The sequence below is a fragment of the Mobula birostris genome, chromosome 5 (genome assembly GCF_030028105.1).
Source record: "Mobula birostris isolate sMobBir1 chromosome 5, sMobBir1.hap1, whole genome shotgun sequence".
Lineage (NCBI taxonomy): Eukaryota > Metazoa > Chordata > Chondrichthyes > Myliobatiformes > Myliobatidae > Mobula > Mobula birostris.
In genome coordinates this window covers 9203519-9222654 of record NC_092374.1, presented here as the reverse complement: position 1 = coordinate 9222654, position 19136 = coordinate 9203519, and the positions used below count along the sequence as shown (strand labels likewise).

Genomic DNA, 19136 nt, shown 5'->3' with positions numbered 1-19136 from the left:
AAACACATAAGGAAGTAGAGGTGCTGCCATGATTTCTTTGTAATTGTATTTGCATGTCGGGTGCAGGGCAGCTCCGCTGAAATGATAACACCAAGGAATTTAAAGTTGCTGACTTCAGGTTTCTGTACCTCCTTCCCAATGGTAGCTGTGAGAAGATGGGATAGACTTCAGTTTTACCACAGCTACTGATGTCATATCAGTCGTTCTGCCTTGACATGAAGGGAAGCCACTCTCACTGCTTCAGTAGAACATGGCTGCTTGGTCATGTATGGGTCATCGGTGAGTGAGAGTTGCTTGATTACAGCCACCAGCACAGGGGTTTGCAACCTGGGGTCCATGAATCCCTTGATTCATAGTACTGGTTAATGGCATAAAAAAGGTTCGAAACCCCTGCTCCAGCACGTTATTGATGATTGGGAAAGGACTGGGTGACCATTAACCAGGTTAGATCTTATGTGAATAGTCCATACCTCGGCATGCTCAAGGTCTCAAATCCAGGGCCATGAAGATGCCATATTGTTTTATAAGACGATAAGGTATAGGAGCAGAATTAGATCATTCGGCTCATTGAGTCTATTCTGCCATTTCATCATGACTGATCCATTTCCCCTCCCAGTCCCAATCTCTTGCCTACCCCCCCCCAACCATATCCCTTCATGCCCTGACCAATCAAGAGTCTGTCAACCTCTGCCTTAAATATATATAAATACTTGGCCTCCACAGCTATCTGTGGCAATGAATTCCACAGATTCACCACTCTGGCTAAAGAAATTCCTCCTCATCTCAGTTCTACAAGGACACCTCTCTATTCTGAGGCTGTGTCCTCTGGTCTTAGATCCTTTCACCATAGAAAACATCCTCTCCACATCCACTCCGTCAAGGCCTCTCGCCATTCGATAGATTTCAATTAGGTCACCCCTCACTCTTCTGAATTCCGGCAAAGACAGGCCCAGAGCCACCAGATGCTCTTCATATGACAAGCCATTCAATCCTGGAATCATTTTCATGAACCTCCTTTGAATCCTCTCCAGTTTCAGAATGTCCTTTCTAAGATAAGGGGCCCAAAGCTGCTCACAATACTCTAAGTGAGGCCTCACCGGCGCTTTATAAAGTCTCAACATTACATCCTTGCTTTTATATTCTGGTCCTCTTGAAAGGAATGCTCACATCACATTTGCCTTCCTCACCATAGACTCAACCTGCAAATGAACCTTAGAGATGTAAGAGATACCAGATCAGATGCTGGGATTTGGAGCAACACATAATCTGCTGCGGGAACTCAGTGGGTCCGAGCAGCGTGTGTTGGGAAAGGAATTGTTGACGCTTCACTTTGAAACCCTGCATCAGAATACTTTCCTCGTTCTTGAGTCAAGTATAATTCCATCGGAATTGCGTTGGAAGTGTTTCAACGTACTCTCAAGTTCAAATTTATTGTTGACATGAGAAACAAAAAGATCCAGCCACTAACCAGAGCTGCCACATACTCTAGCCCACACTGCACCAGAATACGATCCTGAATCACCTCTCCAGCTGCCTGAGGGCACACCGATGCACAATCTCGTAGAACATCATACTCGACTTGAGTGATTGCACCTACTCTACATACGCAGAACATGATGGGCTGAATGGCTTAATTTTGCTCCTATGTTTTATGGACATGGGATACCACGAATATCATGAAAATGAGCTTTTTGCAGCAGCAGCAGAGATCTAGACAGGACAAGCATAATTTAACATAAATGAACATAAATTACACATCTTAAAACGGGCATAATAAACAACAAAATGGATGTTATTTATTTATAGATACGGTGCAGAACAGGCCTTTCTGGCCCAACAAGTCACACTGCCCAGTAACCCTAGTTAACCTAAGCTAATCCCAGGATAATTTACAATGACCTATTAACCTACTAACCGCTACGTCTTTGAACCGAGGGAGGAAACCAGAGCACCAGGACAGTGAACAAAAACGCTAGTGCAAGATTGAGAGGGAGAGAAAAACAACCTAGCCCGAGTGTTAAAAGAGTTACAGCGCAGGACTGAACCATGACTCATCCTTAAGGAAAGAGCTGCAGGAAATGAAGAGTTTTGCAGGTGGCTTTTTTTTTGCTGGGACCTTTAGATTGGTAGACAGAACACGTAAATTAGAGTGTGCTGCAGAATATCAGGTAGAGAAAGAAAGAAAATGGTTTCTGTTGGATGTAAAAGATTCTGGAAATTCTGAAACAAAAACACAGGTTCTCAAGAGGCTCAGATGGTCAGGCAGTATCTGTAGGAGGGAGGGAGGGAGAGAGGGAGTGCAGGAGAATGAGAAACAAAGAGAGAAGGAGGGAGAGAATGGGGTAGAGGGAGAGAGGGAGGGAGAGTGGGGAAGGAAGAGAGAGCGGGATAGGGAGGGAGGAAGGGATAGAAGGAGAACAGGAGAGAGGGAGAGAACAGGAGGAAGAGAGGGAGAGCAGAACATTTAATAGTTTTCTTGCCCTTTGGCACCACCCCTGAGTGTGTTGATATGGAGAGGACTGTGACCCGGGCAATTGCAATATCCCATCTTATTATCCCCACCCTCAGACACATCCCATCTACACCAGGCAATTTACCCAGTTTAAGTGTAGCTATCCTTTCTGGCAAATCCTCCTTGTGGTCCATTGAAAGCTCATCCAGCATCCCAGCTACATTGCTGAGATTTTCTTTAGTGAAAGCAAAGAGTGAGCAGATTATCACACTACAATGTGATACCAGTTACATAGAGTCACAGAGTTACACCACATGGCAATTGGCCCTTTAGCCCAATGTCCCTGCCAACCAAAGTGCCTAAATCTGAGCTAATCCCATTTACTTAAGTTTGGCCCAGATCCAAATCATTTTCTCTTTAAATGAATCTGTCCAACAACCTTGTAAATATTGTAATTGTACCCTCTGTGGCAGTCTCCTCTGGCAGCTTGTTCCATATGTGCCCCCCACCCCACTTAAATCTTTCCCCTCTCACCTCAGACCTAGTCTTCTAGGTTTACTCTTCTCTATGGGAAAAATTTTGGGAACCATCTATCCAGTCTTCAACCTTAACTATTGAAAGGCCCAGATAGAGTTGATGTGGAGAGGATATTCCAATAATGGGACAATCTAGGATCAGGATACAAAGATATCCCTTTAGGACACCAATGAGGAGGAATTTCTTTAGCCAGAGGGTGGTGAATCTGTGGAATTCATTGCCAAAGACAGCTGTGGAAGCCAAGTCATTGGTTATATTCAATGCAAAGATTGATAGGTTCTTGATTAGTAAGTACGTCAAAGGTTACGGGGAGAAGGCAGGAGAAAGGGGTTGAAGGGGATAATAAATCAGCCATGCTGGAATGGCAGAGCAGACTGGATGGGCCAAATGGCCGAACTTTGCTCCTATGTCTAAGGTCTTACCCCCTCATGAAGTAGGTGTTCCTACACAGACTGGTATATGTGCAGAATATACTGCCCAGAGAGATGGTAGAGGCAGATGTATCAGGGTCATTTAAGAGACTGTGATATGCATGTGGATGAAGGAAAAATGGGAAAGTATTAGATTGATCTCCAAGTAGGTTAAAATGTCAGCACAACATTGTGGTCTGAATGCCCTGAGCTGTGCTGTACTGACAGTGTTCTAATTCAGCTATGGTGGAGCAGACTCGCTGGGCTGAATAGCCTAATTCTGCTACTATGTCTAATGGTCTTACACCCATCGTTTGGTATATAACCTCTGTAAGGTCACCCCCATCCTCCTATACATGGGTGTCCATAAGTACACTGGGGACAAGGTAATTAATTACAGAAACCTCCTGTACCTAATAAAGTGGCTACTGAGCGTAAGTGTGTGGTCTTCTGCTGCTGTAGTCCAGCCACTTCAAAGTTCGACGTGTTGCGTGTTCAGAGATGCTCTTCTGCACACCAGTGTTGTAACATGTAGTTGTCTGAGTTACTGTCACCTTCCTGTCAGCTTGAACCAGTCTGGCCACTCTCCTCTGACCTCATTCATTAACAAGGTATTTTCACCCACAGAACTGCCGCTCATTGGATGTTTTTTTGTTTTTACACCATTCTCTGTAAACTCTACAGACTGGTGTGTGTAAAACTCCCAGGAGATCAGCAGTTTCTGAGATACTCAAAGCACCCCGTCTGGCTCCAACAATCATTCCATAGTCAAAGTTACTTAGATCACATTTCTTCCCCATTCTGATGTTTGGTCTGAACAACAACTGAACCTCTTGACCATGTCTGCATGCTTTTATGTATTGAGTTGCTGCCACATGATTGGCTGATTAGATAACTGTATTAATGAGCAGGTGTACGGGTGTTCCTAATAAAGTGGCCACTGGGTTTAAAACATCACAAGGCACCAGAGACAACAACATTAGATGATACCAGTGATCATCTAATGGCCTTGATAGAATGGATGTGGAGAGGATGGTGAGAGAGTTTAGGACCAGAGGACACAGCCTCAGAATAGAGGGGCATTCTTTTGGAAAGGGAATGAGAGGACTTGCTTTAGCCAGAGAGTGGTGAATCTGAGGAATTCTTTGCCACAGGCAGCTGTGGAGAACATTTTTATGCATATTTAAGGCAGAGGTTGATAGATTCTTGATTGCTCAAGGCATGAAGGGATATGAGGAGGGAAGGCAAGATATTGGGGCTGAGAGGGAAAATGGATCAGCCGTGATGAAATGGCAGAGGAGACTCAATGGGCCAAATGGCCCAATTCTGCTCCTATATCTTATGGTCTTAGTATCATATTCTGAAGGGATATTCTGTTGGTGTTTGAAACTGGTGACTGCAATGATGGAGGTAAAAGTCAGTGGCAGACTAAACGGCCAACCTTCACAACTCCTTATTCTTGTTCAAGAGAAACCTTGGAATCGATACCATGTGAAAGGACTCCTCTTTAAATTTTAAATAAAACACAAAACACTGGAGCAGTAACTAGGGAGAGGGAAAAGACATCAATATTTCAGGTCAATCACTTTTCACAAGATTGATAACTTAACTCTTTCATTCTCTGAGATATCGGGGGGAGGTCACCCAGGCTAATTCTTTACCTGTTAGATGTAGGAGAGTAAGAAGTGACCTTACAGAAATGTTTAAAATTTTAGGAAGCATAGCTAAGGTGATGGATTCCATCATTTCTCCAGGGACCAAAACTCGAGGGCATAGATTGAGGGTGAGAGGGGAAAGATTTGAAAGGAACCTGAGGGGCAGATTTTTCACACAGAGGATAGTATGTGGAATGAGCTGCCTGAGGAAGTGGTCGGGGTAGGTACAATGGTATCATTTAAGAAGCGCTTGGACAGGTACATGGAGGGGGAGAGCCTGAGGGATATGTGCTGAATGCAGGAAGTTGGGTGGGCACAGATGACATGGTCTGGTTGGGCCGGAGGACCTGTACCTGTATGGTATTGCTCTATGACTTTCCAGACCTGCTGAGAGGTTCCAATATTTCCTGCTTCATTTCAGACTTCCAGCTGCTTCTTTTCAGGACCTCTGCAGCCATTCCTCACTTATTCACTCAGAGATACAGCAAGGCAACAGGCCCTTCTGGCCCATGTGATTGGCTAACCTACTAGCCCGTAAGTCTGCGGAACGTGGGAGGAAACCAGAGCTCCCAGAGGAAACTCACGCAGTCACGGGAAGAATGTACAATCCCTTTACAGGCAGTGGTGGGAATTGAACCAGAATCATCGGTACTGCAATAGCGTTACGCTAGCAGCTGCACTACCGTGCTCCTCAGGTAGACCCCAGCACAGTGAATCTCGACGATTTAGGTAATGTCACTGAATATAAACCACAAAGTCATTTGCAGAACCTTTAACTTGCTTTTATTGATACAATATTTACACAGCATTGCTTTCATATTACAAGTAATCATCTTTAGAGATTCCCTTATTAACAAGAAAGTCCACATATCATGGCACGTAAGTCAGGGGTCACCCTACAGTCACAGTGGCAACCTGGAGTTCAGATAAAGTGAATACAAATCCTTAGTCTCGTAGATCAATGTAATCTTCACACAGATTAAACTTCAACAGAACACAAATCGTTGAATGAACGGAGCAAACGCAACGTGCGGCCAACTGTATCACATCCTGAGCTCTTTCAGGTTGAGCCGATATAAAAGGGTTCTCAAAATGGTGTAAGCTATAAATTCCTGACATTCCCAGCAAAAATAAAAAAAGACATTGAGTCCTGCTCAATTAATCCGGCAGCAATTAAACAATAGTGAGCACTGGAGATTAAACCCCAATTCTGATGAATCTGGTTGAATTTTACGTTTGGCTTCAGGCAATAATCAAACATGTGCAAAGTAAAACGAAGTGTGGGGTCAGAGTTTGTCCCAGGCTGTAACTGGTTCGATGCCTCCCATTCACGTCCCCCTCCCTCGCCTGGTTGTACTTACTGGCATGGATTCAGCGAAGGGAGACGCTGCGTTCAAGAACAGCCCAGATTATCACCATGAACGATCATTGAAACACACTAAATGAACCAAGACAGAGAAACGAAGGCAGCAAAATCCATGGGAGCAGACACTGGGCTTCAGTCTACAGGATAGAATCTCTGGAGTCCAGCCATAACACTGGGCTTCACTGTTTAGACAGTGACACTCTACTATTTCCAATATCATGATCTTTTTAACAGCCCTTCTGAAACCCCTAACAGATTCACAATCTTTTCTTGCGCCTCATGAATGTTACTGTGCACTTGTCTCGTGTGCCTTTGTCAGATTCAATATTGCACGGGTACTCAATACTTCAACCTTGGGACTCTGAACAGTACATCTGACCAGCAGAATAAAGCAGCTAACTAACAGGGTTGGAAAGGGACCCACACAGTCCTTCCACTTAGGGGACTCACTGCCGACGGCTGCAGTTTATACAATTGTGCATTTCTCTGGAAGGCTGTGGTACATTCATTAACAGGACATTGGTATTGTTCACAGTTCTGAACAATCAGGGATATACTATTGAGTGCCGTGTTCCAATGTATCAGCTCTGGTGATGCATTTCAACGCGGTGAAATGGCCGGGTTCCCTTTCCCCACTCGTCACTCCCAGCAGCGCCAGTCTCCCGACGGGGCAGCTCGCTCCTGTCCTGGTCCCACCAGAGAGAGCAGTGCACTGCAGTCCTGGTTGGGGAGGTCCACCCAGGAAAGGTTCGGCAGTCTCAGGCCTGCTCAGAGGAAACATGTCAGGAGAAGAGGCATCCGGGCTGGGGGGTGAGAGCGGAATGAGAAAATTCCAATGGGAACGTATGCCATAAACCCAGCTAAGTGAAAAGCCAGCATTGCACTGCCCATTACTAGTAATTACTACGTGAGTTTGTCCAAAAACAGATCACTATTTAGTTTATTCAACATTGTTTCTCGCTGCTGGTGGAAGTTGAAAGACTAAATGGTATCTGTCTTCAGACAGGGACCAAAGTCCTGCAGATGCTATTTGGAGCCTCCTCATCCCTGCTTGCCTCCTGTCCGCCCATGGCTACAGCAGATCACGGAGGGTGTTGGATGTGTGGATCACTGGCCTCACATACAACCAGCAGGAAGAACCTACTTCACCAGCTCTAAGAATCAACGGGACAATATTTGCTAGCAGTGGTGCAGTGCAAAACTATTAGAGACGTTGACATCGGCTCCGTCAAGCAAGACAGGCAATGTTTCAAACTCTTGTGCACCAAATGGAGGAAATTACAGCAGCAACCTCAATAACATGAAAACTGCAAAGATATGCTGACAATAGTTCATTGTACATTCCAAATTTTCTCCACTGATTGAGGAGCTAACTATTCAATTCATTTTCCGTAATTGCCAATTGCATTCACTTGCCACGGCTGGGGAATTTCCAAATTAAAATAATTATATTCTCCCAAAGTTTGCAAAGGTTTTCTGAATGCAACATTCAACAGGGTTATATTTAAAGCTGGAGCATTGTCAACTTCATAATTCTCCCTGTACATCAATTTTGAAGCTTTTATTTTAGGCTGACAGTAAGAAACCAATTTAGCAATTTGCCCCATGTGAATTTACCGATGTAAGGGTGGAACAGAGAGGTAATGTTTTGGGTCTAATTCCATCCATCCCCTCTCAGGTTGGATGAATTTAAGTGAGGCTTTTGACAAGCTCCCACATGATAGAATAGTAAATGCCCGTGGGATCTAAGGGAGTGGGGTGGATATGATCCCAGACTGGCTCAATAAAGAGCAGTGGCTGACGGGTAGGATGTTACCAGTGAGGTTGCAAAGGGTGTGAAATTTGCTTTATTCCTTGTGTCAGGAACTGTGCACTTATCGGCCATCCTATAGTCTTTGAGGACAGGGTGGGGTAGTCTGCGTGGTGAAGGAGCTCCCCTTTCATGACTATTGAGGAGCAGAGCTGGCATGAAGAGCTGAATGACCTCCTCCAATTTCTAATGATCTTGTGGACTCCAGGGGAGAAAACCAAGGATTCCCGGGAGCACAGTTCCAACAGTTCCACAGCTCACACACACACAGTCACACATTTACAATCATAGCCATTCACATATACAGGCACACACAGTCACACAATCACAGCCATTCACATATACCGACAGTCACGCACGCACACACAATCACAGCTACTCACATATAGTCACAGTCACACACACACAATCACAGCTACTCACATATAGACACAGAGTCTCTCTCACACACACACAATCAAAGCCATTCACATATACACACAGTTATACACACACACACACAGTCTTGCTGAATAATCACTCATAAACACACAATATCACAGCCACACCTCCCTCTCTCTCTCACACACATGCACAGTCATGCCGTGCAGAGTCACGTGCACACACACACAAATCAAAATCGGGTGTTGATGAAGCGTCAGAGTTTGGTGTGCAGTCAGGTCCTCACCATAGGAGGGATGTCAGTAACCTGGAAAGGGTGCGGGAAAGATGTTGCCAGGGGACTGGAGGGCTTGAGTTGTAAAAACAGACTGGACAGGCTGAGACCATTTCCCCAGAGCGAAAGAACTGAGCGATGACCTACTGGACCCTGATTAGGTCAGGAGGAGTATAGAAAAGGTGGATGTTCCCAGTCTTCTTTTCCCCAGGGTAGGGGAGTGTAACACTAGAGGGCACAGGTTTAACCTGAGAGGGGAAAGGCTTAAAGGGGACCTGAGGAGCAACTTTTTACACCCAAAGTGTGGCAGGTGTGTGGAATGAGCTTCCAGAGGAAGTTGGTAGAGGTGGGTGGTGGGTACAATTACAACATTTAAAAACATTCGGACAGATACATGGATATGGGCCAAATGCTGATAACTGGGACTAGCCAAGGTAGGTATGGATGAGTCGGGTTGAATGGCCTCTTTCTCTCCTGCACCATGAGTTCAAAAGTATTGGGTGCGAAAGACTCTGAGTTGCAGAAGTTTGTGCACACACTGTGTGTCCAGCAAATCTCCCTGTATATCCCTCCTAGCTCCCTTGTCAGCATGGGAGGGCTGATCAGTGGCCCAAGTCTTGGATCTGAGCTCTTCTGCTTCAGACTGGCAAGGGCAACTGGCCAGAGGAATAACCAGACCAGCCTGCCTCATCCCTGAACTAGAATAACCAGACCGGTCTGCCTCATCCCTGAACTGGAAGTGCCAGCTAATAGATTGAATTGCAATGTTAGAATCAAAATCAGAATCAGGTTCACTATCATTGACATATTTCGCGAAATTTGTTGAATGTTAGAAAATTAAGTATCTTTGAAGTCAGTCTGTATACCAATAGCATGGAGAATATTTGCATGTACACTCCATTCAAAGCAAGAAATGATTGTTCAATATTCAATACAAAGCACAGTCTTATCGCTAAAATGCAGTCAGCTTCCGACAGACTCTTAAAATCATTTAGCGAAGGAACTTATTACTGAAGGGTGTTCACCACTGTCTGTAGTCTGTTTTCTGGTACCTCCCGACCTCACTTATTGCTGAAGAGGACGGTTAAGGCTAAAAGGGCCAACGCAGCATAACTCGAATTATAACAGGGAAAACAAGAATGACATTGTGAAAAGGTGTGTTTCGGGAATGTGGCACCTGAACATATAAATACTCAGCACACATAATCTCACAGCACATCCGAAACAATAATCCCCTCTGCTCGCTAACTCACTCACTGACTCACGTTTAAAAATTTTCTTATAAACAAATCTAAGTGATCAGTATTTAACAGTACAGGCCAGAGATATGCAACAGGTTTCCATATTACTCTAAGGATGTCCACCTGCCTTCTCACTCACTGACCTGCTGGGTATTTACAACTTCTTTCTTTACATGAGTTTAATATTTTCAATGGGTTACTGTCACTCTGACAACAGACCATAAGACACAGGTGCAGAATTAGGCCAGTCAGCCTTTCCATTCTGTTCTGCCAGGACTGATTTATTTTCCTTCTCAGCCTCGTTCTCTTGCCTTCTTCCCATACAAGACCATTAGACTTATAAGTTTCAGCTCAGGGAGAAACGATGTACAAGTACCTGACCATCTATGGGCTGTGCCAGAGGGGGTGAGGTACTCAGAGTATGATCCTGACCATTACTTGGCCTCCAGTGGAGACTTCTAGCAGGCCAAGAGCATGTTGGACAAGAAGGATAATGTCCATGAAATGGTGGCATGGAGAAACGCTCCATTCTGTTCAACATAAAGTGCTTGCTCAGAACACAATACGAAGGGCTGTACTGGTGATGTCTAGACTTCCCCTACCCCATTTCTGCTCAGTATGATGGTCTCACCAATAAACCATTCTGTCCAACACAGGTTCACTCTCCCACCCCCTGCACTGTCTAATACTGATGATCTGTACTCTCTTCCCACACCTCATCACTACCCAATACGGGACATCTCTCCTCCACCCTACCCTTGCCCTAATTATGGTAATTTCTCCCCTTCCTCTGTCTCTCTTTTTCCATTCCCTTCTCACTCCTTCTCCTCATCTGCCCATCAGCTCCCTCTAGTTCCCCTCCTCCTTCCCTTTCTCACTTGGTCAATTCTCCTCTCATATCAGATTCCTAATTCTTCAGACCTTTACTTCTTCCACCTATCCCCCTTTAGCTTCTTACTTCATCCCCCCTCTGCCACCCAGCCATTGTTCCCCTTACCTGGTTTCACCTGTCACCTGTCAGCTTGTACTCCTTCTCACCCCATCTCTTTATTCAGGTTTCTGGCCCTTTCTTTTCCAGTCCTGATGAAGGGTCTTGGCCCAAAATGTCTCATGTTATTCCTCCTCCATAGATACTGACTGACTTGCTGAGTTCCTCCAGCACTTTGCTTGTGTTAGTCCTCTTATTCTGTTCATCTCCAATCCTTCTCCATTTCACCAGACCAATTCTGGTCACCTCTCCTCTCCCCATCCACCACTGCCTAAGGCTGAACCTCGCTCTCCCCTTGCCCATCCTCTCCTACCGCCATTCCACCTCTGCCCAATAGCAGTCCACCTCTCTTGCCCAGATCCCTCCCAACCAATGCCACTTCCACTCACACCATTATCATTCTAATGATATGAACTTCACTGTGCCTTCCTCCATGGTCCCCTTAGCTCAGCACCACACCAGATGAGATGCAGTCTGGTCACATAAGGGGGACTATCAAAAGCCTTTTCCCAGTCTTACAGTCGCAATCAGCTAATGGCAGCCCTTTCCATTATCAGCACAGTCAGCATCTGAGATGGTCCTTGGGCATCTGTCCCATGTGTGAAAAAGCTCCCAACCCAATATAATTTATAGACTGCAAGAAATGCATTAATCACTAGTTTCATACCAATGGACAATCAATATACTATATATATATGTGCTTTTAATTGACAAAGATATTGGCATGAGATGGTTAACCTATCTTCAAGTTATTCTGTTCCACACACCCTGTGGGAAGACCAAGAAGGTTTCCTCCTAATTCCCCAGAGCAGTGAGCTGAGGGTAGTTAATCCCAGGGTAGGACAGCCTTAGAGCTGAGGAGAGACAACAAAAGCAGAGAATGATTTCTTTCCAAGAAAGAGCTGAGTTGGGAGAAAAGTTGACAGAGGTGAAAATCCAAACTGACAAGAGTCCAGCGACCAACAGCCTTCAAATCTTTCATTTGATTTCTCAGTCAATTTGAACAGTAGCCAACTAGCAATTCAAAGCAGTTACACTAAAGTCAGAGGTTCACCTTGGTCAACATAGCAGAACATTCAAAGTCAGCTTCTACTTCTGGATGTGCGTACAACCAGCCCAGGGAACACTGCATTGAGATTACAGGCCAAATCTCAGGAGATTGCAGTCCCCTGGATTCCAGGCTCTAAGGTAACTCAGGACACTCTGGGCACTGTGCAAAGCAAGATGTTGCTGAATGCAAGATTATGTACTTATCTTGCATCTATCTGAGTCAGCTCGCTTTTAAATGAACACATGTAAAACATATGCTATGGTGAAAGCCATTCAGAAGTCACCTCTTGGGAAATCAAAACTGGATTCGCACAGAGGCAAGTCCACAAGTACAGATCCTCTTTCATTCCTAACATACTTGAAATATGGGTCTCAATTATATGTCAAGCTTCATGCTCTCTGAACCTCTCATTTTGGATATTACTAAACTAAGAAGTCATGGAGTGCTACAGCACAGAAACATGCCCTTCAGTCCATCTGGTCAGTGCTGAACTGTTATTCCTAGCCTAGTCTGCCAAGTAGACTCACACATTTTATTGCCCAACGTGGGAATTAAGAGATAACTATGCTGATATGTCTGACATGTCAGAAGAGCAGATTTTGTTTTCCCCTAAAAGGACATTACCAGATGGACTTCTAAAAATTCCTTTCTTAAATGGAGATTTTAATTATTTTTATTTAAATTCACACAGCTGCCATGGTTAGATTTGAACTCATGTCTCAGGTGTCTGGTTACTAATCCAGTAACTTAACCATTATGCTACCATGTCACAAAAACCGCTGGCTGGTGATCTGGAAAGGCAGGGGAGAGAAACTGAATTCTGTAATCCATGGTTACAAAGCTAGACTCAGAAAAAGATAAACACAACACAATCTTATCTTTTTTTTAGCTTAGAAAATTATGATTCATCCAGATCCCACTGACTGCCATGCACGGGCATTGACTGTGAGTGGGTGCTGGAGCCCAAGGAAACCTGATAACTGAAAGCCATGCCGAAGGTCACCAGTCAGGTGAAGTCCGTCCACAGAAAAATGATTCAAAGGATAATCTGGACTAAAGTGAGTCGTCAGAACACCTCTAATTTTCCCACAGCTTATCTGTACATTAAAAGCTAAGAAATATTCATTGCCAATAAAATCTGAATCTTAGAAAAAACAAAATTGTCTTGTGCCTACTTTTTTTTGATATTTCTCTGAACACAACAATGTAATAAAAATAAACAAAACAATCCAATCTTTGTTCTTTAAACAGGAAATGACTTTGTGAAAAAGTATCTTATTTTACACACATCACACTTCATATTTCTATTAGAAAATACAGAAACAAACATCTTCCTTTACAAATCATCGAGGGCCTGCATCTCTAGAGAATTTCTGAAGTGCATTTCCAGAAAGCTTTTTTTAATATATAATATGTATATATTTACACATTTCCATTGTTAAAATTCAGCTACCCCTTTTTTTTGTTTCTCGTTGAATTTCTGAATTCAAGACAGACATTCGGCATGCAAGAGGAAGGTTTCTGTTAAAATATACACGTCTTTATTTCATGAGAAAGGAGTTATATCCTTTGCCTCAATATTCAGGCAGGCACTGTACACATACACTCGGTACAGACATGCCAAATTGCATTGCTTCTGCATTCTACGAATCACAAGTTTGATGTCATTAAAGCAACTACCATAGCAACACTAAGCAAGGCTGCAGAGACCAATCACAACTACTATTAGTAATTAATAAGATTTTTTTTGCTTATGTCGTTTTGTGTTGTAATAGCGTTTTTTTTATTTGCAAGAGCCACATTTCCTCTCCCCTACTTTCCATTCTCTGGACTCTGTTGATGTTAATGGTGGTAGTGGTGGTAGTGGTGGAAGGGGGGGGTGTTATGGGTGTCAGTGGCGGGTGGGGGGGGGAGCAGATCTATTCCCATAGAAACCACAGCCTCCATCTGCTCAAATGACATCATTCAGCGCAAGCACTGTTCACAGAGAGGCAGGAAAATAAAACGCAGAGGCAGCACAGATATTCCAGAGCACATGCAAAGGGATAAACCTGTGTAGAGTGGAGGGGATATGGGGGGAGAAGGCGAGAGGAATGCAGAAGAATTGTTTATTTTACAGTGTACAATATGGGGTCTGCAACTGTCTGAATCTTGTTGGCTTCTGAAGACAATGGAAATAACAGTCAATGGTGTTGGATGCACCTTAATTCTCTCTCTCTCTCTCTCTCTACCTCTCTCTCTCTCTCTCTATCTCTCTCTCTCTCTCTCAAGTTGTGGTACATCCGATTATGTAACTTCCGGTGGGGCCCCCACGCCTGCTCAAAGCCCATGGGCCAGTCCACCGCCGAGGTCAGGCAGGGCCTTTCTGCAGATCACTGGCACTGCTCTCACACCCCTCCAGCAACACAGCAAAGCCAGACTTGTCAGATTTGATACATTTAAAAATCCCCCAACAACAATTTGATCTTCAAAAAAAATAGAGGTGAAGTGAAGGTTGTGAGGGTCGGGGAGACGATAAAGGGGGACGAGGGTGGTATTAAGTGCATGTCATCGATCCCGAATGAAATCCCCACCCCCCCCTCGTCTCTGTCATCCTCTCTCTCTCTCTCTCACACACATACACACGACAACCCTTGCAGCCTTTGCTACCACTACATTACATGGCATGGCCGACAGTTCTCTTCGCTTGTGGGTGTATGAGCTGCCCTGACTCGGTGAGTTGGGTGCCTCAGTTCAAAGACCCTCGGCAGCGGGTCTTGAACACCTGCTGTCTGTCCATGTTTTCGTTTTCTCCTGGGGTGGTGGATTGAGGGGAGGGCCGGGACGGAGGGGGGAGAGAGAGACTCCTCCTCACCAAGGTTCCCCAAGACTCGCGACGGTACCGGTGAGGGGAAGCAGCTGGCGATCACAGGGTGGGGGAGATCAGGAGGACCCTCGTCCCGTGATAGAAATGGGAAGGTGCCGGGGGTGTGGGGTGGGAGACAGGGGACGGAAAATAGTGGAGGGATTGGCGCTCTGGAGGGGAGAGGGAGGGTGGAGGAGGAGGAGGAAGGGGTGCGAGTGTAGGCTTTACTCCTCGCGAAGGTTCAGCCGGTAGCGATGGTAGCGCACTTGGAAGAAGATACGCTCCAGCATCGAGTGAGTCATCCCGGGGAGCACATAGTGGTCGGTGACGCCCACGTGTCTGAAGCCCAGCGACTCGTACAGCTTGTGGGCGGCCACCTTCACGGCGGTGGTGCCCAGCACCACGGCCGAGTAGTTGTTGAGCACGGCGAACTCCAGCACCTTGCGGCCCAGCGCCTTGGCGATACCCTTGCCCCGCTGGTCAAAGTCCACCGACATGCGGCACAGTTCCACTGTGTTGTCGTCCTCGTGGCTTCTGGCAGCCACAATGCCCACCACGTTCCCGTCCAGGACTGCCACCCAGAAACAGGAGCCTGCGGCAAGATAAAAGGAGGAGCAACTCAGTCTTCCCTTGGTGCAGTCTGCTGATTTTAAACTGCGGAGCTGGTTTATTATTGTCACGTGGCACAAGGTGCAGAGACAATGGGAAGGTAAAGCTTGTTCCCTCCACCTCGGTACATGCAACAATAATAAACCACACTGGTAATTTCATGACAACAATGCATCAAGGTAATAACAAGGAAGAACAATAAATAACAGAGTAACACACACAAAATAATGGAGGAACTCAGCAGGTCAGGCAGCATCTGCGAAGGGGAATAAACAACCAATGTGCTGGAGCTGAGAACCTTCATCTGCACTGGAAATGAAGCGGGAAGAAGCAGGATGCAGAATAAAGTGTTACAGTTACCGAGTGCGAAGGCCCTGAAGAGAAGATTGCGAGGTCGGGAGTCAATTTTATCACACTAGGGGACTATTCCATAGTCTTATAACAACAGGAGAGAAGCTGTCCTTGAGCCTGGTGGTATGTGCTATAAAAGTTCAAAGTAAATTTATCAAAGTACATATATGTCACCATATACTCCCCTGAGATCCATTTTCTTGTGGACATTTGCAGTAGATTCACAGAAACACAATAGAATCGATGAGAAACTACACAAGCAAAATGGACAAACATCCAATGTGCAAAAGGCAACAAATCGTGCAAATACAAAAATATAAATAAGTAATAAATAGTACTGAGACTCCTTGAAAATGAGTCCATAGGTTGTGTTCAGTGAACAGTTTATTGTGGAGGTGAGTGAAGTTATCCACCCTGGTTCAGGAGACCAATTATTTGCAGACCAACATTTTAAGTTTTATGTACAAGCACGCCCAAATCCTTTTCTACCATAATATTTTGGAATCTTATTCCATTTAAGTTACAATTTACTTTTTAATCCTTCCTACCATAGTGGATAACATCACACTTTCTCACTCCATCTGCCATTTTCCTACCCCTTAACCAAACTATCTATATCCCTTTGTGGGCTCCTCACAACTTGTCGACACTTCTGTATCATCAGCAAATGTGGCTATGGTATAGTTAATCCCTTCATTTAATACATCGGTGTGGATTATAAACAGACAATTTACTTTGAACTTTGAAATGATACCTTGAAAATGAATGACAGTTCACTTATCTCAGTACTGGTTTCTGTAAGTTAGCCAATCCTCTATCCATTTCAAATGGTTTTGGAGCCATACAGACCCTTCAGCCCAACTGGCTCATGCCAACCAAGAGTCCTAACCTAGTCACATTTGTCCGCTTTTGGCCCTTATCCCTCTGAACCACTGAAGTGACCAGGAATATGGAACAAGCTGTAGCTCTTACAGAATCATACAACACTACAGCATGGAAACTGGCCCTTTGATCCATCTAGCCCATGATAAACTGTTATGCTGCCTTGTCCCATCGACCTGCGCCCAGACCACAGCCCTCTATTCCACTCCCATCCACCTACCTAGCAAACTTCTCTTAAATGTTGAAATCTAAACCACATCCACCACTTCTGCTAGCAGCTCATTCCACACGAGCCATCCTCTGAGTGAAAGAGTTCCCTTTAAGCATTTCACCTTTCACCCTTAACCCGTGACCCATGACCTCTAGTTCTAGTCTCAAAAAGCCAGCTTGCACTTACCCTATCTATACCCTTCATAATTTTGTATACATTTACCAAATCTTCCGCATTCTCCCACGCTCCAGGGAAGAGGGTCTTACTCCTGTAGGCAGCTGACTAGAACTGCACACAATACTCCAAATTCAACCTCACCAACGTCTGATACAACTTCAACATAACATCTAATCCCCTGAACTCCGTACTCCAGTTTACGAAGGCCAATGATGATGCGGCATTTTGCTCTTATGCACCGAAAATCTGAAATACTCGATCGACTGAGATACACCAGGCTAGTACTGTGGAACGTTTCAAAACACTTCTAAAATCCTACTTTTTTAATTCAGCCTACTTACAGGATTACTTAATGCTTGTTGATGTTGATTATATTTATAAAATTTGCTATATTCAATTACATTTTATTCTATAACTGCAATCTTTGTCTTTACATATGACTTTTAATTTTGGCTCATATATTTATGATTATATTGATTTATCTTTATAATCTATGTAAAGCATGTTGCTATTAAAAAAATTCTTATTATTATTATTAATATGCAAATTGCTTTCCTTATGACCCCATCTACCTGTGATGCCATTTTCAAGGATTTATGGATCTGTATTCCCAGATCCCTCTGTTCTACCACACTCCTCAGTGCCCTTTCCCTTAAGTTATTACACAGAGAGTGGTAGATGTGTGGTGAGCCTTGCCAGGCACAGTGCTAGAGGCCGATACATTAGGGACATTTAAGAGACTTTTAGATAGGCACATCGATGAAAGAAAAATGGACAGCTACTGTATGTGGGAGGAAAGGGTTAAATTGATCTTAGAGTAGGTTAAAAGGTTAGCACAACATTGTGGGCTGAAGGGCCCGTACTCTGCCATACTGCTGTAATTTCTCTGTTCTAGTCTCATTTGCCCACGTCTGGATAGTATCCCTCTAAACCACCCTGAATTAACCAGGAATATGGAGTGGACTGCCCCTCTCCTCTATATTATCACATAGCACCAAGGATAACAAGCTTTCAACAACAAATACAGTTTATGCAGATGAAGATGCCTTCACACAATGTTTCATCAAACTTACTAAAGTAGCATAACTCATCAAGTGACGTCCGTCCATCACAGAAACCAAGCAACCCTCAATAAAATCAGGAGGAATAACTTGCTGGGACATTTGGCTGTGTAATTGTCCCCACACACAGTTGCACACAAAACTCCTAATTTCTGCCCACATTCCAGACCTGAAGCATTAACTGTTTTTCTCTCTCCACAGAAACTGCTTGACCTGTTGAGTGTTTCTGGCATTTTCTGTTTTATAAACGTCTTCCCTGCGTGATTGTGGAAGGCTGTGTGCGGAGTCTGAAGAGTGGCTTTATTAAAAATACCAACGCTTTGATAGAGCTATCATTGTGTTTGATAGGCAGTTTCTCAACACCCCTCATCAGTTATGACACTGACTGAGCAATGCTCAGGCTGTTTACCTCTCTCCTAATACGACACTTGCTTGCATTTAAACCATTACTTTCACTACAGTATCCTTGTCACACTCACTGTATTCTCTGACACGCCACCAAGGACAAACAGAGAGGCGACATCAGGTGAAAAGCCTTTCAACAAATTGTAATTCTGTTCTACTTAGCAAGCAGGTAAGGATTAGGGTGTAGAATTGTTATCTTCCTTGTGACTTAGCTTTCCTATGCTTGCTTGTAATCACCCATATACGTGTAATTGTTTAGTGAATTTTCAACTAATTACGGTACAGTTGCAACTTATTTTATTTAGAGATTCGGCGTAGTACAGGACCTTCTGACGCTGCCCAGCAACCCACTTATTTAACCCTAGCTTACCTAAAGGACAATTTACAATAACCAATTAACCTGCTAACTGGTACACCTTTCGAATGTGGG

At 44.4% G+C, this 19136-nt stretch overlaps 1 protein-coding gene across 3 annotated transcripts in view; it reads right to left on the bottom strand.

The window, feature by feature from the left end:
* Window positions 1-5821: 5821 nt before the first annotated feature.
* nat8l (N-acetyltransferase 8-like) overlaps window positions 5822-19136 on the bottom strand; it is a 70377-nt gene continuing 57062 nt past the window's right edge. For all 3 annotated transcript variants that reach the window (XM_072257573.1, XM_072257574.1, XM_072257575.1), the window contains one exon: window positions 5822-15602. In XM_072257573.1, coding sequence (XP_072113674.1) covers window positions 15235-15602 — 368 coding nt within the window. In that variant the 3' untranslated portion in view covers window positions 5822-15234. The remainder of the gene's footprint in view (window positions 15603-19136) is intronic.